This window comes from Melozone crissalis, unplaced genomic scaffold (genome assembly GCF_028551555.1).
Source record: "Melozone crissalis strain CALT ecotype California unplaced genomic scaffold, PUWL_Pcris_2 ptg000027l_1, whole genome shotgun sequence".
In the NCBI taxonomy this organism is placed as follows: Eukaryota; Metazoa; Chordata; class Aves; order Passeriformes; family Passerellidae; genus Melozone; species Melozone crissalis.
This window is the reverse complement of record NW_026535805.1, coordinates 24,237,122-24,263,026: the sequence shown is the minus strand read 5'-3', so window position 1 is coordinate 24,263,026 and position 25,905 is coordinate 24,237,122. Positions and strand designations below refer to the sequence as shown.

The 25,905-nt window shown below is 39.2% G+C and overlaps 1 protein-coding gene across 2 annotated transcripts; it reads left to right on the top strand.

Moving 5' to 3' along the window:
* The first annotated feature begins 176 nt into the window (after positions 1-176).
* ARV1 (ARV1 homolog, fatty acid homeostasis modulator) lies at positions 177-24,810 on the top strand. Of its 2 annotated transcripts, XR_008483219.1 has the most exons (6): positions 177-313; positions 9,503-9,622; positions 11,271-11,424; positions 12,589-12,813; positions 13,301-15,362; positions 24,742-24,810. XR_008483219.1 is itself a non-coding variant. In XM_054280455.1 (5 exons), exons 1-5 carry the CDS (start codon positions 215-217, stop codon positions 13,405-13,407), a joined length of 705 nt encoding a protein of 234 aa, XP_054136430.1. In that variant the 5' UTR covers positions 177-214; the 3' UTR covers positions 13,408-15,478. The 2 variants fall into 2 exon arrangements, 1 of the variants encoding a protein (XP_054136430.1); XM_054280455.1 differs by lacking the exon at positions 24,742-24,810 and having other exon boundaries at positions 13,301-15,478.
* Positions 24,811-25,905: the final 1,095 nt, after the last annotated feature.

Below are 25,905 nucleotides of genomic sequence, written 5' to 3'. Positions count from 1 at the left end.
GGGGTGTCCCCGCCGCACCTCCCACGGGGCCGCACTCGCACTGCCCCCTGGGACATGGAGTTCTCCACCGGCGCAGCCGGGCGTGCGGCAGCGGCAGGAAAACCACAGCTCCCGGGATGCAGCGCGGCTCGTTTTGGCTCGGCCGCGCTCCCGAACGCGGAAACGAGGAGGCGGTGTGGAAGCGCTGACAGAGCTGGGCGTGCTCCCGCGCGCCATGGCGGCGCTCGGCGCCTACCGCTGTATCGAGTGCAACGGAGAGGCGACGGAGCTGTACCGGGACTATCAGCGCGGGGTGCTCCGTATCTCCATCTGCGTGAGTCGGGGCGGCGAGCAGTGCGTGGGGGAGGCCAGGAATGCACGTGGGAAGCTCTGACGTCAGCAGGCGGCGGCGCGCGGCACGTGGTAGTGGGCCCGGTGGCACGCGGGCGGCTGAGCCCCGTGGAGCGCCCCCTGCTGCCGGGCCGGAGCCGCGCCCGCGCGTTGGGGCCGCTTTCCCTGAATCCTGGTGTCCTGTGAGGAAAGGCTGAGAGAGTTGGGCCTGTTCGGCCTCGAGGAGAGACGGCTGAGAGCGGGACTCATCAATTGTATAAATAGCTAAAGGGAGGGTGTCTCATTCAGGAGTATAAATAGCTAAAGGGAGGGTGCCCTGAGGATGGAGCCAGACTCTTCTCGGTGGGCACGCAATAGGCAAGGGGCAATTGGCAGATACTGATGTACAGGAAGTTCCACCTGGATATGAGGAAGAACTTCTTTACTGTGCAGGTGACTGAGCACTGGAACAGATTGTTCTGAGAGGTTGTGGAGTCTCCCTCACTGGAGATGTTCAAGAACCATCTGGACACAACCCTGTGACTCATGCTCTTGGATGGCCCTGCTTGAGCAGGGAGGTTGGACCAGATAACCCTGTGTGGTCCCTTCCAACCTGACCCATTCTGTGATTCTGCAGGTTTTCTGTCTGCTCTGCTTCCCAGTGTCATTTCCTCCTGTTCCTTGAGTACACCTGTGTGCTGGAGCTGTCCTGACTGGCACTGCCGTGTGTCTGCTGCTCTGTGTGCTCAGCCTGGCTCTTGCTGAAGGGCAGATCTGAGCGTGGCTCCATGGCTGAACACAGCTCCTGTGCCACTGGACCTGAATACCAGGGTCTGAGTGATGATTATTTAAAGGGATCTGGAGTCCTGGTCAGTGGCAAGTTGAACACGAGCCAGCAGTGCCCTGGCAGCCAGGAGAACCAGAGCAACCCTGGCCTAGGGGGCATCAAGCACAGCATCACCAGCCAGGTAAGGGAGGGGATTGTCCTGCTCTGCTCTGCACTGGGGCAGCCTCACCTCGAGTGCTGGGGGCAGTTTTGGGCAAAGCAGAATAAGAAAAATGTAAAGCTGTTGTAGAGCATCTAAAGGAGGACGCAAAGCTGATGAAGGATGTAGAGGGGAAGTTGTGTGAGGAGTAGCTGAGGTCACTTGGCATGTCCAGCCTGGAGAAGGGGAGGCTGAAGGGATACCTCATTGAAATCTACAACTTCCTCTGGTTTATTAATCTAATGCTGATAAACAGATTTAAGGCAGCCTGGGAGCCAGTAGATGGCACTCATTCCCCTTGGCATTTAACCATTTGAGGACCAAAGATCCTGGTCTGTTGCAGCTGTGGCATGCGATGTAGAATCAAAGACTTAAGTCCCAGTTGCTATATTCATCACAAATGCTAAACTCATATATAAAGAGTATCGAATTGAGTAAAAGAAAGAGCAAAGAATCACATATTCCTAGCAATCTGGAATTGTGTCCACCTTTCTCCATGCAGCCCCAGATCTCTACCATTTTTCACTGACTCGTACCAGTCTGTTTGCTCTGGCTCTGTTGTGAGTCCTCATCGTTCAGGTTCAGTTCTAGCTGCTCTTATGTGGCACATGTCATATCATCACAAAGCTTTCCCTCGATTTCTGGTCACCCAGGCAGTGCTGAGAGCAGGAGACATGTTAGCTCATGGCACATTAAGTGGAGATGAGAATGTTGAAAGATTGCCAAGATCAAAAGATTCTTTCAGTTGAACTGATGTGACTTTGGGCAGGAAAGCCCTACTGTTGTCTCCAGCTACCATGGTTTCCAATAGAGCAGTGTTTGGTTTACTTTTTCTTTTTAATCTGCAAGGATGGTTTTGTCACTGTACCAGCTCTCTGCAGGCATTCTGTTCCATGCAGGCAAGGCTGTGCTCTGGCCAGAGACCTGGAAAGTTGTTCATCATCATGCTGCTGACAGTGAAAAATAGTGAAGGACTGAATGTCCTTCGATACCCTTCACAGACTTTCGTAAGTAGTGATATGAATGTGTCTGTGTTATGAATCTTCTTGATGATCAAACCTGAAAATAATGACAGCTTAGAAGTCTTCAATTAAAAATATATGAAGACCCCACTTAACAGTGTGAAACATCATTTATATCAGTTATATATAAAACTTAGAGTGTAGGCCTCTAAAAACTTAAGGAAAGCTGAAGGTATTTAAGAAAAATTGAAGGTCTGAGGTGAGTTTAGAAGGTGTGATCACTCAGCCTGAGAACATTTTTCATCTGCCTTCATGGAGTGAGAGCATTGAGTACTGTTACTCCACTGTAGCATTACGAGAGAAGAAGTAAAAATTCATAAAAAGATTGTATGTTTATACTCAAAGTGAGGCTAATGAGCATTATCTAGATTTTTTTTTTTGTTAAAAGCACTTGTGTTTCATTCCCATTTTCAAGTAGTACATGGAAATATTGTCACCTTAAGGAAAAAAAAACAGACAACAACCCAACATTTGTTCTATACGGTAAATAAAATAGAAGGCCCCAGAAAATTGGGAACAAGCAGAACATTGTCAAGATCATCACTGTTTCACAGGAACCTAGAGACTTTCCCCAATACTGTTTTGAAGTCATCCTTGATACATTAAGAAATCTGCATCTAAAAGGTCTTTGCCATTCTCAGGACAACCCTGTTATTCAACACTTTTTGGAGCATTAACTAAGTTCTCCCAACAGCAACTTCTATCTAGCCCTACATTTATTTTAGGATGTGTTTAACCTGATCTGGATGTGATTTTGAGATGGAATATTTAAATTTGAATGTCTAAGCAAAATACCATGATTTTGTATTCTGTTATTAATTTGTTGAAGAGAAGAATGAATTTTTTTCCAGAGGCAAATACTAAAAGCTTTCATTAAGGAACATGTGTTTCCAGCCCACAATATTAGAGTACAATTTTGGAAATTCAGCCTAATGTTGCTTTAGTTTAGTTACTGCTCTTAATATAATTAAAAGTTTCTTTGAACTCCATATTGTAATTTTAATGTGGGCAAGCATTAAAGACCTCACAAGTGTTATTATCCACTCTGGGAATAAATTTGTAATAGATGCTGAAGGAACTAAAGAAACTTTCTTCTATAAAACATAGAAGTCCACACAGTACACTTGGGTTGGAAGGGTCGTGTCTTTTCTTAATAACTCTGCAAGGTTTGTGGCTAACTGCCACAAATTCCTCAAGTTCTGTAACTTCTTTTTAAGTCTGTTTTGTTTAATTAAGGCCATTTTCAGCTGAAGCCTAGCCCAGACCTCTGGCATTGCACATTTAGTGGATGAACCATTTTTTCATCTTGCCTGTACTTAGCTGTGGAAGTAGCATTACTAGAGACAGATGGACCTCTTCAATATGGCTTTTGTTCAGTGTGATGACTGAGGGGTGGCAGGGGAGGGTGTGGAATCTGTGGGCATGTTAGGATGAGCATGTTGGCACACACTTTGCATCTCCTGGGTCTGGGTTTAGTCCGAATCTGTGAATTACAGATTTGTTCCCTATTCCCAGCAAGAAGTTATGGTAAAGGTAGCCCTAGGTGGCTCTCCTTCTAGAGAAGGTTTTTTGCTAATTATTTTGAGACCCTTAAAATTTAATTAATCTGTAAGTAATACAGCAAATGTTCACTGAATATATTACAAAGCAACCATTAAGAGCAGTAAGGAAAAAATACTGTTCAAATAACACTGCTACTGCAGTAATAACTCTGGGGTGTGGGGTGGGAACACGATTGCCTGACCTGAAATAAACTGTGAAGTGCAATGAATATAGAAAGAAATTAGCAAACTTCACTTATTCAGAAATGGAAGGAAAAGCATGCAAACATTTATAAAATTTGGTTTTCCATTTCATATATGTTGTTATGTTTAAAAATAAAATGTTAAAAATGTTTCAGACCATAACAAAGGAAAGTAAATTACTTATTGCAATATATAGAGCACAGTCAGGATCCCCCTTGTGTTTTGTAATAAGAAAGCCAAATTGCCTGAGCAGTGCACACTTCATTTAGCTTTTCTGCAATTAAAAAATAATTGAAAAGCTCTTTTTTTTGCAGCAAGGCAGAGAGACCTTGCTTTGAATGCAAAGCATTTATGTGGTGTGGTAAAGAATCTGTCAAGAGTACAAAGATCATCCTGGAAAATAACATATGCTAATTGTACATAACTCTGTTTACAGACCAACTCACTACTGGAAAAAAAATATATTTAATTTGTTTTCTGAAACTGGGCTGTTTTGTTTTTCAGCCTACTGTGACACTTGGCTGCGTCCCTAATAAAGAATCCATTCCTGAAAGCAGCACAGCTAATGTGTTTTATTATTTAAGGGTGCAATTGGGATTAAGGGCACTCTCACAAGAGTCTTTAATTTGCCTATGAACCTATGCAAATGCACCTCTGTTCATGTGGAAGCTATGTAAATGTTGTTACAATTTGCTGTATGTGTAGTCCAGTAAAAAATTGTAGCTTAATTTTGCCAAACTCCAAACCCTGGAGAAAGGAATACTATAATAAGACTGTTTCATTGATATTTCTAATGTCCAGAGATTTGCAAATGTATTCCTGGTTTTCATGATAGTTTTAGATCAGGATGAAGCTTTGTTCTTTACTGTATATTTTTACTTTCTCTTATGTCCTATGGCTTCCTCTTCAGGAATTCTTTTACTTTCCACCCCATCCCAAAATATTTTTATTTAAAAATAAGTAATGTTTTAAAACTAGAAAGATGAATCCAAAAAAGTCATGCTCATATACTTTAGAAGCTTTATCCTTCAGAGACAGAAGGTGTTTTCTCAAATATTTGTGTACTGTATTGTATTGGGCACACATTTTTTCCAAGCTGAGTATCTTTGATGAACAAAGCAAGCGTTATGTCTTTTGAGTAGTGATGTATAAAAGCCTGATAGACATGAAGTTTGAATTAACTTATCAGTACTTTTTTTTGGTCATATTTAATACAACTGAGACTTTAAATTGTATGTTGCTTTCCTTAAATGTTTTGGATTGCTTTGATCAAAAAGAATCTCATATACTACACTAAAAAGAATCTCATATACTACACTATGAAGAAGATGGTTGTACTCGCTTTTGAAGTTTTGTTTTTTCTTTAATTTGCCTTTGATAATTGGTTTTAATTTTTTTAAGATGACTAAGCAAACTTCTAAGTTATGAAAATGGAAGATTTTTTTTTCAAACAACAAACAAGCATAGTCAGATTATTATAAATATTTGATTAACCAAACAGTTCTTAAAGTAATAGCCATTTAAATTTGCTAGAATATTGATATACTTTTAACATCCTTTTTTAGGGGAGCACAGTATCTGTTGGACTTTTGTATGTCACTATCAAACACTCATAATGTTTCTTAAATTTACCAAATCAGAAGAAGATGTGTAAATAGAATTTATGGTGTGAAGCTTGACTTTTCTTCTGACATGTAATCTGAAAGTACCTTTTAATCAAAGTAGTGTCTATTTTTTCAAAAAAAAATTACCAGTTACTTGTTTCTGATGCCAATTACATATTTAAGGCAGAAGTTGGAAAATGGCTAAAAGTGTGGAGAAATCCAGTTACCTCTTTTTACTGCTTTTGTGATAACTGAGGCACATCTTTGAGAAAGTCCAAAGAGGATTAGAAAGCTCAGTATGTTAAAGATGTGCCCTCTTCACTCATGCTGCCCAGGCCACTGACTACAGCAGTGAGGAACAAGACATGAGCGCCAGGATTGGAGTTAAACTGCCTGACTAAAATCTTTAAAGTAAGTCTGCAAGCAGTTCTCCATAGCTGAGCTGCTCATACCAATCTTCTCTCAAAGTGTGACTATCAGTGTCCCCAAAGTTACATCCCTTTGACCAGCTGAAACCATCAGTTTCAGTTATGTGAAATAACTGAAAACTAGTTAGTTTTCAGTTATTTCACATAAATAACTAGTGAAATATATGTGTATTAAACTGCATCAGTCCTTGCTTGCACTGATTTTGCTGAAGTCAGGCTTCACTCACAGGTTTCCTTCCGAGGCATTTGAAATTGGTGTCAGATGTTTTAGTTGTGCAGCTGGAAAAAATAATGAAATAGCCAGGTACAGAAAAAATTCTTCCTAGAGGGAAGATTAGTTCTGTCGTGTACTAATGATACATCAGCCATCATCCGGTTAGTCTGTAGCAGTGCACACACAAGTGTTTTGCAGCAAAGGTGGTTTGTAGGTCTCACAAATCCCTGGGTGAACTCACGCTGGCTGGGTCACTGGCTGGGTAAGCACAGAGGACTTTTCCTTCTGGCAGCAGATACTCAGATAGAAATAAAGTATCTTAGAAATGTAATGTATATTAAGAATGGGGCTCTCATCTAGTTCTAGAAGACAGAAATACTAAATTGAACATAATTTTCACAGCTGCAGAGAAGGTTTGGTATTTGGCTGCCAGAAGCTGTGGGGCAGAAGACACCACTAGTTGTGTATTCATTTGTAGCAGTCTCCATATATATCTACAGTAAATTTCTGAATTGTTGGTTTTGCCTGGATGGTTAATCTGATACATTTTCATTGTCTAAAATTCATGTCAGCTGTCAGTGAAAAATTTTCAATACCTCTTAACTCCAAATTTTTTGATCAGTGTTTGATTGGGATCCTCCAGTTGAAAATACCATTCTTTACTCAGAAAGATTTTTGGTCCTGGTCAGAAAATGTTCTTTTGTAGGAGAATTTGAGAGCATAATAAAACTGGGTGTGCATAGGATACCCTTCATCTAACCTTTATGACACCCATTGTGTTGAATAATATTACTTTGAATGGACTTGTCCAGTGCTTGTGTGAATAAGCCTATTAAAAAAATTGCGCTCGTCCAATGCTACATCAACCCAGAGATTTGACATATGCAAACTATCACCTATAAGAATATCTGTTTATGATTTCCTAGTAGAAAGAAATGAAGCAAGACACTGCCTCTAATTAAAGTAGCAATTTCTTTTTCACTCTATTAAATCTTATAACTGTGGTCTTGTGTTATGTCCTTTTCCCATCTAATTCACTTTGTTTTTAGACTTCTCAAACTCTTGGTTAATTGAGGGAGTTTTTTAACTCATTACATCTATTGTGTACTGTCATACACAGTGTTGTCTTATTGAAATGAGTTTTTTCCTTAAGCTGGACAAAGAAACATTGATTATAGGTTGCAGCATTCCCTAGACACTCTATTCAGTTTATGCATTTTTCAGATGCTTTCCTTGACATTGATGTTGGACTTCTGAGTCAATTTGCTGGTGAAATTCTGCATTCTAAGATGCTACAAAAATAATTCTGGTAAATAGCAAGGCAGTGTTAACTTTGGACACTGTCCTAGTTTTGGCTGGTTTAATTTTATGCCTAGCAGCTGGTAGAGTGCTGTGTTTTGGATTCAGAATGAGAATAATGTTGATAACACACTGATGTTTTAGTTGTTGCTATTAGTGCTCACCCCCAGCCAAGGACTTTTCAGTTTCCCGTGCTCTGCCAGCCAGCAGGTGCACAAGGAGCTGGGAGGGAGCACAGCCAGGACAGCTGACCCAAACTGGCCAAAGGGATACTCCAAACCCCACAGAGTGTCCTGCCCAGTAAATGAACTGGGAGAGTTGGCCAGGAGGGGCTGATCACTGCTCAGGGATGGAATGGGCATTGGGCAGTGGCTGGTGAGAAATCGTGTTGTGCAGCTCTTGTTTCTCCTGGGCGTTATCTCCCTCTTATTATCTTCCATTTCATTACTATTACTATTTTTATATGTTGCTTTATTTCAATTATGAAACTATTCTTTAAACTATTCTTTTAACCACCCATGGGTTTTACCTTCTTCTGAGTCTCCTCCTCATCCTATTGCAGGGTGAGTGAGCAGCAGTGTGGTACTTAGTTGGTCTTTGTATGACAGAAAAATAAAAGTTGAAAAACCTATATGTTCTGTCCTGGGAGTTTGTCTGTAGGTGTGTATTGTCTGATGCTGCTTTTTTGACTGTTCCAGCATTTCAGAAAGTGGTGTGCCAACATTTCTCTTCTGGCAGTGCACCACCATGCACTCATTAAAATGGAAATAAAGATAATTTCTGTGACTGTTGTGTTCTCAGCATGACAGCTAATGTGAAGGCCTGGGGGACCAAGATTAGCTAGGACAGCTTGGAGGCAACAAGCAGTCAGACCAGAGGATGAGCAGCAGGAGAAAGCTGGCCTGCAGGAGAGCACCTTGCCGCAAGTGCACTTGTTTGGGCTGAAGTGGTGGCTGCTGCTGCTCTGCTGCTCCTCAGCTCACTGCTAGAAGTTACTTCCCCCTTAGGTCTGCTAGATGAGCCTTTTGTAAGATTATTTAACCCCCCTGCTCACAGTATAACAGCCTTTTATTAGCCCTAGCTCAAATCAAGGAGTGATCAGCCAGGCAGGTCAGTCAATGAAGCTGGAGGGGATTGATGGCAAGCAGCTCCCAGTGGTCTGGGTGAAATAACCTCTCTAGCAGAACAGCAGAAGTGTTGGAGAAGTGATGGTTTAGTGTCCTACCACTGCTTAGTGGCAACTGACTGTGGATCTGTGTGAGAACTACATTATCAGTATTCTGAATGTATTGCTGTTTGCTTAATGATGGAAAACTGGTTGAAACATCCAGACAATTTAACAGTATGGAAGAACAATGCAACAGCAAAAAACATTTACTGTCTCTTTGAAAGGAAGAAAAAGGTAGGATAGGAGGATAAAGCATCTCTGAAAATAAAGAAGTGATAGAAGAAATTAATTTTATTTCTAAAAATACCCAAAATAACACCAAATATGCAGATGAGCCATGATCAGTTAACCTTTAGCATGATACCGGTGCATTTCTTGAGTCTTAGGGAAGTAGTTTAGTTTTTTGCATCTGTGGAGCACAAAATGATAACTAAGTCTACTTCTGCATATTTCATTATCAATCTTAATCCAAGGCCTGTAAAAATCAATAATAAATCATTCTACTTTACAAGGGAGCTCTGTGTGTCAAGTGAAGTGTCAAGGGAGAGGCAGCAATTTTTCTGGATGGATTAAAACTGTATTGAAAATGAAGATGACATTAGGGAAAAACTACTTATAATTGGATTGCTAATTTGTGTTTATCCAGTTGTACTAAGATCAGAGGAAAATTTTACAAACTCTTCCTTTCCTTTTTTTCCCCTAATCCTTCTTATTTTGTGATTTTCAGAAATCCTGCCAGAAACCTGTGGATAAATACATTGAGTATGATCCTGTTATCATCTTGATTAATGCTGTTTTATGCAAAGCACAAGCATACAGGCACATTCTTTTCAACACAAAGATAAATGTAAGTTGCTATGTCCCTACTTTGTGGCTTTTTTTGTTAAAAATATATTTAAGTTTGGTTAAGTCTGTTGTATTAGTTATAAAACTTTAAAGACTATTCATCTCCTGCCCCTCCACAGATTTCAGCAAGCTGAACCAGTTACATGATGAATAGAACACATGGAATCTCAAACTCCCACTGTTACTAAGACAGCTTCTGTCTTCACAGCAGTGATGCTGCAGTACCAGCAAATACAAAGTCATCTTACATGTTGAAGAGAAGGAAGTGCAAAGAACTGTTCATGCAGTTTTCTACTTAACCTCTACTTAACCTATCATGTTAATTGATGCTAAAAGGATGATGTGCTAAATTCCACTGTAAGAGAAAGACCTAATTGCAGATTAATTTTCAAATTGAATTTCTGTTGCAAATAATTCTTTTTCAAATGAGCAATAGGAGTATAAAATACCAAATTAACAATCCTGTGCCAGTTAAACATACTGTACTAATTTCTGACAAGTTTCTCACTGTGTAATTAATCATGTCCTCAAAGCCAGAGCAAAAGTTGGTGGCTTTCACTTGAATTGTGGTTGATGCAGAATTATGTAGTTGGGCTGGCCAGGTCTGGAGGTGCAGTGTTTTAGTATTACATATTTTTACTGTAAGGACTGATTTCCCAGGAGAGGGAAGCTAATCTAGAGCAAAATCTCTCAGCATAAGTATGTGCTGTGTTCATGTTGGTACCTCTTAGCCATTGTAGATAAATACACTCACTTCATCTATCAAGCATAAATCTATCTAAACATTTTTAATTAATTCGGTGCTTCTGGACACTTGTAATGATGTTTCCTGTGAGGCTTCTGCAAGGACTGTTTGTGAAAAGTTCATCTATCAAAATAATTTGAGTTGAATTTTAAACTGGCAAAGCCTATGCATCTGTGTGCAGTTGGCATAACTATTTCCTCCAATAGAAAAAGTAGAATCCAGCATAGAAATTGTTTTGGCTTGTTTAAATCTTGTTTAAAACCAGAAATCACCTCATATATGCACTAGCTTACAGACTGTATAATGTGGAAACATGCTAACTGTTGGCCCTCACAACATAATTTTTGATGTCACTTCAGAAGGTATTTTAAATAGCTTTGTTTGGTTATATTGCTCCCTTTATTTTTGGTGCCTCACTCTTATATGAGGTAAGAAATATTTTGGTATAACTACACTACCAGTTTCTTCTAATGGAGATTGTCCCAGGGAAAAAGAGAAACAAGGCTACTTAAACCAGTTTGCTGAATGGAGTAGTTGCCCTTAAATAGAAATTTTAGATGGTATAATTCTATGCTAGCAATGGTGTGATTTTGGTTTTTCATTCCTAGCTGAATAGTCTTCCCAGTGAGGCCTTAACCACAGTTATATACCTTCTTCTGTACAGAACTGTTGATGCACTTTTGTGCATGTTATAATTGGACTATCATGTTAACAGATGTTAAAAGGATGATGGGATAAATTAGTGGCTCAGCAGAAGTAATTTTGCTTATATGCTAAAGAAAATTAATACACCTACAGAGTTTGTGTGGAGGTGTTTAAATGTTTTTTAAATGCTGATTTCTTACTAATGCTTTAATTTATGCTGATTTAATAGTACTCCTTTTATTATTCTTTCATTTACCAGATTCATGGGAAGCTCTGTGTATTTTGTTTGCTCTGTGAAGCTTATATCAGGTGGTTGCAACTACAGGATTCAAGCCAAAGTACAGATCCTGATGACTTAATCAGATATGCCAAAGAATGGGATTTTTATAGAATGTTTGGCATAGCTTCTTTAGGTAAGATTGGTGATTTGTATTATATACTCTTTAAGCATTGAAGAACTTCAAGCCCATACTGCAAAAGTTGATAGAGAATGGATGTGATGTCCAACCCAGTATGGTTAAACAATTAAACACATACTCTCTAATTTGCCTGCATTTAATGGAAATTCCTGTTCTGATTACAGTTCAGACTGATATGATCAGCATTAGATATGAAGAGACTGAAAAGTGGCAATATTCAGAAATCTTTGCCTGATATCTTTTGACATAGTTTGAAGATCAGTGTAAAGCTCAGCCTTATTCCATGTTTCATGTTGACTTCAAGGTTTATTATTCATTAAGGTGATACAACTTTACCAAAGTAAAAAATTGTGAAAAGTTGTCTCTGTTTAAGGTTGTTTTTTTAAACAAATACACTAAAATACAGAGCAGTGTATTCTAAGACTGTACTTGAAGGCAGGGAAGCAGTTTTGTTCTATGCTGGTTAAAACATTTTTTCCCATACTTTTTCAGATGATAGTTTAAGTCAAACTTGCACACTAAAACTAGTATTTTTCTTACACATTCAGAGCTTAATTTAAATCCTTTATTGTCTAATGTTGTTTTAAGTAGGTTTTTATAATATGTCAGTAAAAATATTGAACTGATTTTTCAGTAGTGACTCATCTATTACAATTATTGTGGGAGTCTCTTTGACATCTGCATTAATGCCAGCATATCACAGGAGTGGTGTCAAAAAAAGTCTGGTAGCTCAAAGGTATTCTCACCTTGGTGTTCTTTCTCATGCTGGATGAGGGTTCATTGCTGGTGACCCTTTGCAAAGAAGGATTGATTTTGTTTTACAGCCTAACAGACAGTTGAAAAAACCCCTCTCTTGTTGCTAAAAAGTGAAAGTGAAGAGGTTTTGTGCTTAACTTCTTGCCCTAAATGGAGTCAGAAATCTCAAATATGATAATCCTACAGATAGAATCCTGTGATAGAATTATTCTGAATGTCATTTAAGGAGTATTTGGCTATTGAAATGAACACAGGAGATAGAGAACATTTGTATTTGCCTGTGGCTTTTAAAAAATGACTCCATTGCATTTGGGACATGTCATTTTACTGAAATTCATTCAGATCTGGACTTGATTTTTGGCACTTTGTTCTCTCTTTCCAACGCCTCTTATTTCCTTTCAGAACAAACTTCATTTTTCATTGGTATTTTAATTACCTTGTGGTGGATGACACCTGAGATGCTGAAAACAAAGTCTGACTTCATCTTACTTCTCAAAGCACTGCTCTTGTCCACCTATGGAAAGCTCCTGCTAATTCCAGCTGTTATTTGGGAGCACGACTACACGCCTTTGTGCCTTGCATTTATAAAAGTGTTTGTCTTGATATCAAACTCTCAGGCAATTAGAGGTACAGCTTTGCATTTTATATACTGCATTATGTGTAGAGAATATGTGTGAGAGACTGCTGATGTTACAGAAGCCATTATTATTGTTATCATTTTAATCTATATCAGATACGTGACTGAAATAGCTCTAGTTTAAAACTGTGTTCCTTAAATTTTAATAGAAAGTGATTGAAACAAAAAAAAATTTAAAAGGAAGAAAAAAAGTACCTCTTATCTCACCATCATCTCTTTGTATATATAGTATTATATCCACCAGATCCATCTGTTACAATTTGAGGCAACTCATGGATCATTGAAACGTAGAATAGATTTTTTTTTGAGTTTCTGAAAAATGAAAATTTCATATTAATTTTATTAATGTCTTTGGAATGCAGACTTTTAACAAATTTGTGTGATTTCTAATACACACAAATTAATATAAATTCACATATGATTTCTGTGATCTTCTTAAATGGTACATGATAAATTTGTTCTGGTTTTTTTTTGCAGTTACATTGAATTTGAACCGAATACTCCCTTGGTTTGCCATCTTCTTTGGATTAATTTTGGAAAATGGTGTGGTCTGCTTGTTCCAGAAAATGGGATGGGATGTTTGAAGTGTCAGCCCAGTGAAGAAATGCCAACAACATGATGATAATTTTCTCCGAATGATCTCTGCCAGCAGGCTCCAAAAGCACTGTTTGCATAGGGATAAAGAAGGTGATAGATAACAAAAAAGCATTAGAAATTTGGCTATTTCCTGTGCTGAGCCATAAAACTTCAGCCTTAGGTTGTTTATTTTCACAATAAAAATATGAATGTCTTACTATCCCAACAGTTTTATAAATCTGGCTGCATAGCTGTGGCTCTAAGAAGAAAGGTACACTAAAAAAACCCAGCCCTGCTACCAATCAGTGCATTTTGGCAGAGAGAGGAGGATGAATTGTTCCCTTAAGAGGAAGGGAGTCAGTGGAAAAATGTAAAAGCCAAAATTTATATTTCCGTAAAACCAGATTTTCAAAGAGAAAAGTGAACATTTGCAAATAGTTTATTAGAGAAAAGGCAAGTATTCCAGAGTGAAACTACAGTGGGAAAGCCAAGCTGCATTCTCTGGAATGTTTATGTTAACAATCCAAAATAATAAAATATCTAGTTCTACAGTAATCTCTAGGAATGATAGTTTTAAACTGGCTTGACATTTTAGGTGATCTCATAAGTACTTGAAATTTTGTGTGATCTCATAAATGCTGCTTTCTTCTGAAAGATGAAGAGAGAGTGAAAGGACTGACCCCCAACATGCAGGGCTGTTCAGGGTACTGCTTCTTCTGAATTTAAGTCACATCCCCCACACCCAGTCTTCATCTGGCTGCACATTTAGTGGAAGCAAAAATTGAAACATGAGGCCATTCAGCAGTAGAGTAGTACTTTAAAAATAATAAAACAAACAAAAATGTTCAGGCCTAAATTAATGAAGAAACATTTACAGAAGTTCTGCACTTTTTTCCTCAGCAGGCAAAAGGAGAGCTAAGTGGCCCACAAAGGAATTGACAGAATCAGTTTCTATAAGACAGTAAAAAGGGCACAAACCCCCTTTTGTGCAGGCCAGTTTCTATTCATCCCATCCAATATTTAACTCTCCTGCTAGAGTTCTGGAAGGCTGTACTGTCCATAGGGATTACTTCCATTCTTTGTTTTCCTCAGATGCCGTCTCATGTCTGTGTTTTCCAGAATGAATCAAAAAACATTTTGCAACATCTTCAAGTTAATTCCCAACAGGTTTAGAGTAAGTCTAGATTATGACCACTGAAGACATCAAACATGTTTGTCTGATGGAACTGCCCATGCTATGCAAGTTATTTGATCAGAAAAGCAAATGGTTGCTGATTCTCTTTTATTAAATCAAAGACTGACAGCACTTTTGTTGTTTGTATTACTCTTCACAACTTCCTGAGCATGTCAGAGAAAGCAAGAAACCCCAATTGCAACATCTTTAAATATGGGAGACTCTTAATTTCATTGGTAATGAATTAGTTTCCCCAAGTTGAATCTGTTTTGTCCATGACAGTAACTGGTGACTAAACTCTCCCCATCCTTATCTCAACCCATGAGCCCTTCCTTTTGTTTTGTCTCCAGTGCCTAGCTGGGGAGTGACAGAGCAGCTTTGGTGAGCATCTGACATCCAGACTGGCACTGGCAGTGCTTTCAGTCTAGAGGCTGAGTGGAGCCCATTTCAGTGTAACTAATGCAGGTTGTTATATGTAAACATGATGCTGTCAGCAGCAAAATTGTAACTACAATGTAAATAAATTTTATTTGAGAACAGTCTTCTTAAATTAAACTTGATTTTGAATTTTTAAAAACTGATATCAGGTATTTTCTGAGGTGTTTTCCAGAACACCTAGAATGGACACTAACACATTCTGAAAGAAGCAGTGTTTACCTATTGTGCCACGTACACTGATAATGTATCAGTTATGCACTCTGCAATGCTGCCAGGAGCCACCACTGCCCTTACACAACTTTGAAGCAAGAGAGGGCAATCAAAAGCTACAGAGGTGTGGAACAAAAGCAGGTGTGGTACAGGTTCTCAGTCTTCAGAGGCATCATTAGTAATGTAGGGCATTCAGCATTGTTTGGTGTTAAAGTTACTCCTTTACTAAAACTAACATGACAAATACACTAACATTTCATAAATCCAGGGGGAGCTTAAGGACACCCACTGAGGGAGAGGGGACAGATGAGTACATTTTTTATGCTTTTGAAAGCATGTAGTGCTTCAGAGAGAACCAAGACTATTTTAAGTTTCTGCCTGTTTAAAACTGTCACATCTCTCTTACTCTTTTTTGTCAACTTTTTGTAATGAAACAGTTACCTGTTCTGGAATATGGATGGCAAATAGCCCTTTCTATGTATCATAATCTGTTTCATTAAGTTATAGGAGAGGATTTATTTGAGTTAAAAAAACAGCAGCCTGGAAGTGAACCTACAGAAACTATTTTGAGTTGTGCTTGGAATCAGAAGGTTATTGTGGCCTATGGAGCAAATTCAGAACTGTGTTGCAAGAAATGCACAGAAAAACCAGGGCTGTTACTGAGCCTTGGATTGAGCAATGGCTCACTGATTGCACAGTGGGAGCTGGGAACTCCTGCAGGTCCACAGGCCATGAAGCAAGTATTTAGAAATTAGCATATGCAAAATTGGAGAATTAGAGTAAAAGCTAAGGAGGGTTAAAAGAGAAGGTGGGAGTCTGGCAGACTTCTACAAAATTAAGATGGCAGTAAAAACTAAGGAGATAGCATCTCAAGAAAAATATGTAAGAAGATATGCAGTATAGATGTTTATGATTATCATGAAGCAAATATAAAAACATCTTACTACCAAGTTTAAAAATGATGAACATGAAAGAAGAGTAGTATTAATTGCAGACATTTTTGTAATAGTCTAAGTGACAACATGACATAGCAAAAGATGTCTTCCAAGCAGTAAAGTCTGTGGGTTTCCCTAGAAAAGATCCCAGTAACCTCGTTATTTCAATGGTTTGCACTACAGCCTTGAAAATACACTTTTATAAGACAGAATTAGCAATTGTACAGTAATAGAACTAATCAGTGAACAGGAAGAGCTGTGCAACAGCAGAGCTTCTCCCTCCATTCTGCATTACTGTGTTGCATTAGGCTTTGCTGGTGCAAGGGCTACCACCCTTGTGCCCTCCTGCACATACAGACAAGGGAGCCCTTTCTTCCACACAAGCCCTATCTCAGAGGCATATAAGCTGCCATTTGTTACCCCAGTCTTCACCAAACTGAAAGTAAAGCAGGACATCTGTACTGGAAAACTATGAGCTGATTTCTCACAAAACAAGCAGGCCCTTGTTTCTCAGGGGCTTGCCTGCTTTTGCATTCCTTGGGCACTCCCCAGCCGAGTGGTGTTGAGCACTGCAGGGCCAATCTGGAGTTGATGAGGAAACACTGTTGATTTCAAAACTGGGAGGAACATACAGACACTCTTACACATGTGTTCTTTGATTAATTTTTGTTTTTTAAAATCACAAATCCAAGCTTTTAAAAATGAACATCCATCTTCAGTTTGGAGAAATGTGAGAATGAAATTAATGACGAAAAACAGATCACAAAATATTTGTTTTGGTGACGTGGTATCAAGGTCAATTCAAGATGCAACCATGAAAGCTATAAAATTCAAATTATTTCAGGATGATATCTTTTAAAAGTCTAAGTAGTCCCACAAGCTGGGATTATTCTGAATCTTGTTGAGCTCTGCAAAAATTCATGTGGCAAGAGAGAGAATGAATACATTCCTCCACTGCTAAAAATCAATAGGATTTTTGTTTATGAATTATTTGAAACTCATGTTTCTGCAGTTAAAATTTGCAAGAAGGTGTATAAAACAAGATTCCCATTTTCTCTCCTGCCTCTTAGCTGTTCTGACCTTCTTAGTCTTTCCAGTAATGCTTACTATATTACTGAGGTGACAAGAAAGAAGATATGAACATAAGGAGCTTCACAAAATCTTGGTCTGCTGTCCTAAATTTGTAAAGCTTTTTTTGAGCTCTCTGTAGACAAATGACAGGTCTGCAAAGCAACTAGGAAATACTGCTAATGATGTTTTAATTGCTTTTCATTAGAATAATAGCTATTGTTTGGGTTTGTTTGGGTTTTTTCCCCTGGGTAAAAATGTGGTTTAAATTCCTTTACATAGGAGCATAAAAGTGTGAACTTAGGAGATTTTACATGTGCTGGCTGCTGCTGAAATAAATCCAGATGATCCCCTTGATTTCTTCCAATCTCTGACTGTAATTCTGAGGACATTTTTAGGCAGAAGAACTGTTTTCCTGCACAGAAGTGCGTGCCATGGCTCTCTGAGCACAGGACTGGGGACCTGAATTAAGACCTGAATCCTAATCCTGGCTCTAAGACCGAGCAGTGCTGTGACCTTGAGCAAGTCATACATGTGGCTCCATAAAATGATTGTATCTCCACCATCACAGGATTTGGGGGAGGATTAATTTGTTCATGTCTGCTTAGAAAGATGAAAAGCATTAAGTCCTTTCAGCTGCAGGTTGTTAGGAGTCAGTCAACACCGTGAATGTCAGATATGAAACAGACATGCCAGGAGCCAGAGAATGTGAATATTAAAGGTGACATGTTTAGTCTTTGTTATACTAAGGGGAGCTTTAATTCTGACCCTTGCTGGCATGCAGTTCTGGAACATACACATCTGAAGACTTTTAGGAGTATATACAGCAAATCACTGATCCCTTATTATGATTTTGAACTTACTGCAGCTGTTGTGTGCCAAAATAAATCTAAAATTAGTTAAAAAACGAGCAAAGGGAGCTTGCACATTAGCTGATCTTACTTTCAGCAATCTAAAAAAAAAATAAGATACTTTATTTGACAGTTTGAGACTTTGAGGTAGAAAGCACTGGTACATTTTCCAGAAAAATATTTCTTAAAAAAATACTACAAACCATTGGTATCTTTTCAGTAAACAAATTCAATAACATTGCACAGATTTAAACAAGATCTCAACAACATATAAGCACTTCTACTCACCTTGCACTCCTTCCTCAGAACTGCTTATCCACTCTGTAAGCATCTCTGGGTGTTGCCTTTATAGTGATTCCCTGCCAGGCAAGCTGCAGCCCATCTGATACTGTCATACATGCATCACTCCTTAACTTTGATCCTTTCTTTGGTCTCTCACTTCTCTTCCAGAATAAAGCTTTGGTTCTAACCATCAAAGCCACACATGTATCATGTCTTGGCTACAGTAGAAATAGTCTCTCTTTCTCTCAGTAGGGCTACAGCGTTCTTTTGATCACTGAAAATCAAAAGCCAACAGAAGTGTAAAAATAACTAGGAAGAAAACATTTCCCATTGAGAACATCCACAGGATAATAACATGCCACATACCAGCACCAGAAAAAATGTCTTGGATTTTGCAGGATAGGGACCAAAAGAGAATGTATTACATTGAGCATACACCTCATAAATTTGTTCAAAGCACGAATCTGTTTCTGTCTAAGGACATTTATCCTACTTAGTAGTATGAAAATGGCAGATGGGTTGCATGGCAAGGAAAGCACAATCCATCTCTTACTCATTTTGTCCTGGGAGGGAGCAAAATGAAAATAAACACTGATGACTCATGAAGAATTTTTTCAGGAACGATGGACATAATTTGAACCCTTTTCTTTAGAGAAGCAAATTAACTTTGCTGTGGACGAACACAATGGCGGGTATTCATTTCTTTACACAACCACATGACAAGACTTAATTTGTACTAGAACTGTCATCTTTTCAAATGGATTTTGCACTTCTCTAAGTGGATTTTTCCCTAAAATACTTTTCTGCTCAACTGCATTGTGCAATTTATGTAAACAATGTGTGTGTGCGTGTAGATGGAAGGAGAGGGAAGGTCAAACCAGTTCCTACAGCCTGTGCATTTTCTGCCTTATCTATGTATGAAATGATGCAGCTTCTGTCTGTTTAAAGGTCCTACATTGAAAGAAAATGCCAACAGCAAGAATGGCACCTTCCTCCCACAGTAGTTTGAGTATTGTGCAACATAACAGATTGTATCAGTTTTAGAAAAAAGTCATGTCCCTGACAAAACAGTATCAGAAGCATGTAGAGATCACGTCTCCCTTCTCTCATTGTTACTCAGCTACTTTTATGTAACAAAATACCAGCATGGTGATTCTAATCTAATTCAGCTGCACAAGCACTTTGACTGAAAGTTCAGAGAGGCGTTTTTAATCCTCTCCAACACCACCTAATAGAGGATGGCAAAACAGGAAGCCCTCGTGTGCAGATCCTTCCTCCCCCTAATGGCAGGGTGGAAGGTGCCATCTGTCATTTCATGCCATTATATTGGAAAGTGCTGTCTCCTCTAAACTCCTTGCAGCAGCTGCTCCTGAAGGCTCAGCTCTTTGTCCTGAGCAGGCAGCTGCCTCTGCCACCCCCTTGGGAACAGTTTTGTTTTCACAGAATCAGACAGGGCTAGAAGTGATCTCAGAGGTCATTGGTCCTTCTGCCAGCCGCTGGGATGGATAGGCACTCCTGACAGATGTTCTCCCTGGCAGGCAGGGATTCTGCTCTCAGAGCCCAAACCTGAGCTGCCTTTCCCAAATCAGGAGACCTATCAGCTCCTACTGCATGCAGCAGCAGTATGATGCCCAGCTGTTTTTCAACTATGACCATTTATTCAAGTAATATGATTTTGTGAAAAAACAAGATTTTACTTGAGGAATCCATTGTGAAGATGGTGGCTAGGTCTTTTAGAAAGTTTCTGTCCTTCAATTTTATTCTCCAGGTTGCAAGCTTCCTATTCCGCTACCCCCTGCTTAGCCTTGCTAAGCCAGTGACATGAAAATCCATCAAATTCCTTGGCTGCAGGACCACAAAGCATTGAAGATTTGATTTTAAATGAACAAGGCAGCCTGCACCTCTTTGGATCTACTACAGACTTTTTGTAAAGACATGGGCACTGGATAACACACCATTAAGCTGAAACAAAAATACAATCAGTGTCCACAAATGAAAGTAATTCAGAGAATGAGAGAATAGGCATGGTGCATTGAGATCTCTGTTCCTGGAGAATAAATGCATCCCAGCAAACTCTCTCCGGATTTGCAAAAGAAATTGTAGTGTAAATTTTCATTAGTGGGCACAGATTTTAGCAGATGCTTATACAAATAAATGCCTGCAGTAATAACAAGATATGCTTGGCTTCTCTAACACTGATTGATGCATTCTGCCTGTACACACCTGCACTCAAAAGCACAGAAAAGAGTATTATTCTCTATGAGAAGAAGGAACATTGAAAGCTTCAAACAGTCCTGCATTTGCAACAGAAACAGAAAGGACTTTTTGAATGACTGGCTAGTGATAAGTGAAAAGTCCTATTGTGTAACCACACAAAGCACTGGAGACAAGACAAACCTATTTACATATGAGAACACAGACCTCAAGCAAACCCTATAAGAAAGGACATGAGACAGGATAAAAGATATGCAAAAACTAGAAAAATTCCTTTTCCCCCACTGCAAATTTCTACTGCTCTCATTTATCCTTAAGGGTTAATCCTGTATGCAAGCAACTGTGCAATGATGGTCTCCAAAAATATACTAGAACTCTGGTCATAAATGTCTTTCCTCTTCTAAAAATGCACCAAATTATACATTGAATAGGTGCTATATATTCCATGCTCTCTACAGGTCATATGAATGATGCAAGGTATTTAAGGAAATGCTTCTCCAATTTGAGCATCATGAGTAAGTATCAGTCAGAAAGAGCAAGGTTATTTTAAAGATACAAGATTGTTCATACAGGACAAAATTCACATAGTAACAGAAGTTTGATATTCTAATACTATGAGAAATTAATTTTCTCTCTGATTTTATGTACTGTTTTTTTCAGCTGATTCTGATAATATGTCCTTCCCCTATACCAAACTATTTTAATATTTCAGTTGTTTACCTTTAGTGCAACATAGCATATAAGAAGTCATTTTATTCCGCAATACAGCCTTTGATGTTGTTTAGGAGTAATGGAACAGGTAATATGTGGTCCTGTTTAAGTTTGTACTTTACCTTCTCAAAACTTCACTTGTCAGCTCACCTCTGCATGCAGTGTTTGAATTTTCCATCATCCATGAGGCCTTTCAGTACAAATAATTAGTGCTTTGTTAAAATTAAGATTCAGGTAACCAAAAATACTGTGAAGAGTTGAGAGAGAAAAAAACCCAACAAAATGTACTGTCCCTGTCATGCAGGTGCTTTCATAACTGAAGAAATGACCTTATTACACTGCCTGCTTGTAAATGATTTAAAAGGTTCTGCTGTTTGACGAGTCAGAAGAGTTTAGGCAAGAGCTGGCAGGGCTCAGACAGGAGACTTTATTGTTTGTGACAGCACCTGGTATCCTGAGCCAAAAGGAGCTCACAAACTCTTTACTCATGTGTCTACCCAGATAACCACAGGGACATTTCTGACCTGTGGAAGAAATGCTTGTGATTTCTGAAAGTGAGTAGTTAGCACTGCAAGGAGGATTGAACTGCTAACATGAATTTAAGGCTGTGGTTTGACATAGAACTGAACTCTCTATGCACCAACAATTCCAAACAACCTGCTTCAGCCATTAAATTCTAACAATCCATTATTTTCATGGGATTTCTCCTCACATATTAAACTTGAGGATTGTGAAAGATTACATTCTCTTGAAGACATTATCTTAATAAAGTCTTAGCATAAGTGCATTTATAATCTGTGGCAAAAGTTCAGAGAAGAGTCAAAATAGTCACAAGTCTGTGTATTTCAGTAGCAGATAGCTTTGTCTTTTTAACTTGCATACCAACCTTATCTGAAAAATGTAAATTCTACTGCTAAAAGCACATTCCTCTGAAATCATATGTTGGCTTCATTACTTAGGGCTGGTTGTTTCCATAATCATTTAATTAAGTTTTGCGACTAGAACAGATGAAAGAGAAGGGGCCAAAAACCTAAGGGAAAGAGACTTTTGGAGTGAGTATTCATCCCCTCCTAAGTTCCTCTGTCATTTAAAACCAAATAGCCAAACTCACTGCTGAGTGAGTCATCTCAGTGAGAGCTCCCTGCTAATCCTCTTCATTCCTCACAAGATGCAATTGCCCCACAAGCTGCAGGTGCCAGTCCAGCACACATCCAGCCCTACCTAGGCTTTACTCCCTAGAGCACATCTGGGGTCTGTGCAGCCACCTCAGCTCAGGAGAGTGTCCCTGGGCACAGATCCCTCAGGCTCTTTCAGCCGTGGCAGAACCCAGTCCTCACAGCAGACCCTGGGTGTTTGCAAAGCTGCCTGCAGAGCTGGAGAGCCCAGGTTCACAGAATAAGCAGTCAAGAGGCTTTACCACATAGGGAGCTTAGAAACTCACAGAAAATGTTAAAATCAATAGAAGCTGACTTTGGAAATAGGAGAAATCTTTTAACTACTTTGCTAAGAAAACAAACAAGTTATTTCCTTAGGTCATGCAGCGTTGTCCAGAGTTAAATGTAGTAACTTCAAATAAGCCAAAGATAATAGATGGAAAAATTTGCTTCTGAGGAGTTATTTTCTGAGAAAATGCATGTCATATATGAAAAGGAATATGAACCTCAAACTGCTGTGGTAACGTATCCTGTACAGGCAGGCTTCACAAAACCAGAGTAAATTCTTTCAAAGTGGCTGAAGGTCACAGAGCTGTACATTGGAGAAAAGACCTGTTGTGAGGGTTCCCTTTGGCACATACCTGCTTAATCCATTTCACATTCCTCCCCAGCAGCCAGCTGAACAGCAGAGTGGGGGAATTAGTTTCCTTTGCCCTCAGAGCAATCTAATTCCTCAAGGAAAATGGATGGCTTTAGCTAGGCAGCTAAATAAAGTCAAACATGTTCTTTTCAGTTAAGCAAAAATGCATACCTGCAACAAATGACTGTCACATTAAAAATACACAACAAGTAGTGGAACCCCAGCCTCTAAACAGGTCAAAAAAGAATATGAAAAATCCCCCAAGGTGTCAGCAGCAGAACTAATCAAACATGTGACTTCAAAGAACTCATGTCCCAGGACCTCAGCATCTCTTCCAAACTGTGCCAAGCTCTCACCTCCAGAAACTCTTAACATTCCTCCCCACTGCTCTTCCCTTCTGGCATCCCACTGAAGGCAGCCCCTCGATGTGTATGCAGTTTTCATCCTCACTCCCTAAAAGATGTGCTGAGACTCGCCTCCTTCCCACTGCCCCCCTGGCACCCAGCACTGCAGAGCTGCCAGCAGCTGCGTGACCACACAGCTTTTGCCTTCTGGCAGCAGAGTGGCCTAACAGAAGCCAAAAGGGGAATTATAACTGTGATCCTGTCCAAGGAAGAAGCAGTTAAGCCTCTCTCTGCTCCTCCAACTCCAAATTCTTACAAGCTTTCTAAGAACAGACCAACTTCTGTCCTATCAGCTCTAGTTCATAGCAAGCAGGCTGATGGAAAATGCCTGGACAGATTTACTGCACATGTTTTGTTTCCTCAGGATGAAGGCTAGATGTGACACAAAACCTTAGGCTTGTAAATAAGTACTAATTGGATCAATTATAAAGCACTGTGGGGGCTTTGCTACTCTCTTCATTGCATTTAAAATTTGCAAACTGTCTTATTTACAAGAAATTGTAAACATAACTTTAAAAAAATCAACTTATTTTAGAAGCCACATAAAATGACAGGTTACCTATGATTAGGAACTAATTACAAATACTATAGTAATTTCTGCCTAATTCTCCTAGTCTTGCAATCTCATGACTACACCAAGTACTGTACTAAAGCCTCAACTTTAACAAGCATCTAAACTATGCATAAACTGAGTGCAGATTTGCCCCATCTTTATTGGAAAACTCCTTCTTTGAAGCAACATTCATGCTTTTTACAAATTATTCTAATGATTGCCTACTGCATTTCAGTGCATTAATGCAATACCTTTTAGTAATACATTTGTCCTGTGTATTTGAATATCTCTTTTATCTAAGTATGCAGCTGTTCCACAGTCTTGGAAATAACAAACAGCAATTCTGATTTTAGGAGAAGATCCCTGCTTTGAAGTTAATCTACACTAAAGTCAATAGCACTGACAGTCACTTCACTAAGAGCTGAAGCTGAACCTAAATGCTCATCTGTTATATTAGCCTTAGTATCAGTCACCCATTACTTTTTGGCACCCACTTTCTCCAAAGCAGAGCACTCCTTCCAGACTCTTCTCTTTCTGTAGACTAAGGAAATTTCCAGGGAACTAAACTGTAATGTAATTATGACAGTATGACTCTGCAGTTGTCATAGCAATGGAATGAGGGTGATATGCTGTGAAGTAAAAATAAAACTTCAAGTACAGCTAGTGGAGAACTAACAATTATTTCTAACTGCTTTACCACATTTATAGGCCCTTTGGAGAAAGGCCATTGAAGTCACACAGCACAGACTGCCTTCTGAACTGCTGTACTCAAGGGTTTTCCACCTCTGGGCAGCAGGAGCCTGACTGTTCTTGTTTCCTTGTAAACCTGGCTTTTCCTGGGCCTGCTCATTATTGCCTGTGCTACGTGAGACTGGAAAAGTTCCGCAGTGTTTGCTGGGTAGAGAAGATTCCAAGGGTTTCTTTCATTGTATCCTTAAAATGTACAATGTTATCCTTAAAAACTTAGGAGTTGACCTGGGGTTATGGAGTCAAAATGGGAAAGCTGTGTTGGGATGAGGTTTGGACCATGGGTAGGAAGCTTCTGTAGTAACATGACTCCCTTCTGTTGTGTGCACACCAAACTCGGACTGAAGCTGCCTGCAGCAACTACTCAGTATTTAAAGCTACACTTTCATACCAAGCACCTCTTTCAGAGCAATTTCATGCTGTAATAATGTGGTAAAGAGATACAGCTCAAAACTGCAACACCAGGCATAGAAATCAGCCTCTGAAACAACTGCTTATTGCTTAGTTTTAAAACCTTTTTCTTTCTGCCCTTGTGGCATTTGGGTTTTCCTTAGGAACACAGACTATAACTTCTCTCCCATGCAAGATGGTGTTATTAAAAGGGGCAGGGTGCTGAAAACTTAGCAAGTCCTTATAATCCATCCTGTTTTTCAGTCCAAATTTTGTGGAGTAATGCTTTAGGACATTTATTCTTCCCTTGGTAGAGGGAATACCAGCCAAATGTTCCATGTTGCCTAAATCATGAGCAGGATTAGAAATATAAATCATTTTGCTTTTTAATTTATGTAAGAGAAAGTACTGTGAATTTTGCTCAAGTCCATCCTCATCACCAAGACTATTAAGGAATGGCTGTCTAAAGATCTGTAAAACAGAATTATTAGTTTTAGTAGTAGAAACAGGATTTTCTCCAGAATTCAAAACCAAATAAAATCCAATTAAGACAGAGAAGCAGGAAATTCCATTCCAAATAGAGGTGGGTGGAACTTTTCCCAATTTAATTCAAAAATTGCTTTCTTCAGTCCAGGGTGATGACTAGTCCTAGTTTTCTTATGAGAGGGTTGGGAAGGGGGGTAGGGTTTGTATTCACTGAAAAGGTAAATTAAAATACACACAACATTAGAAAGG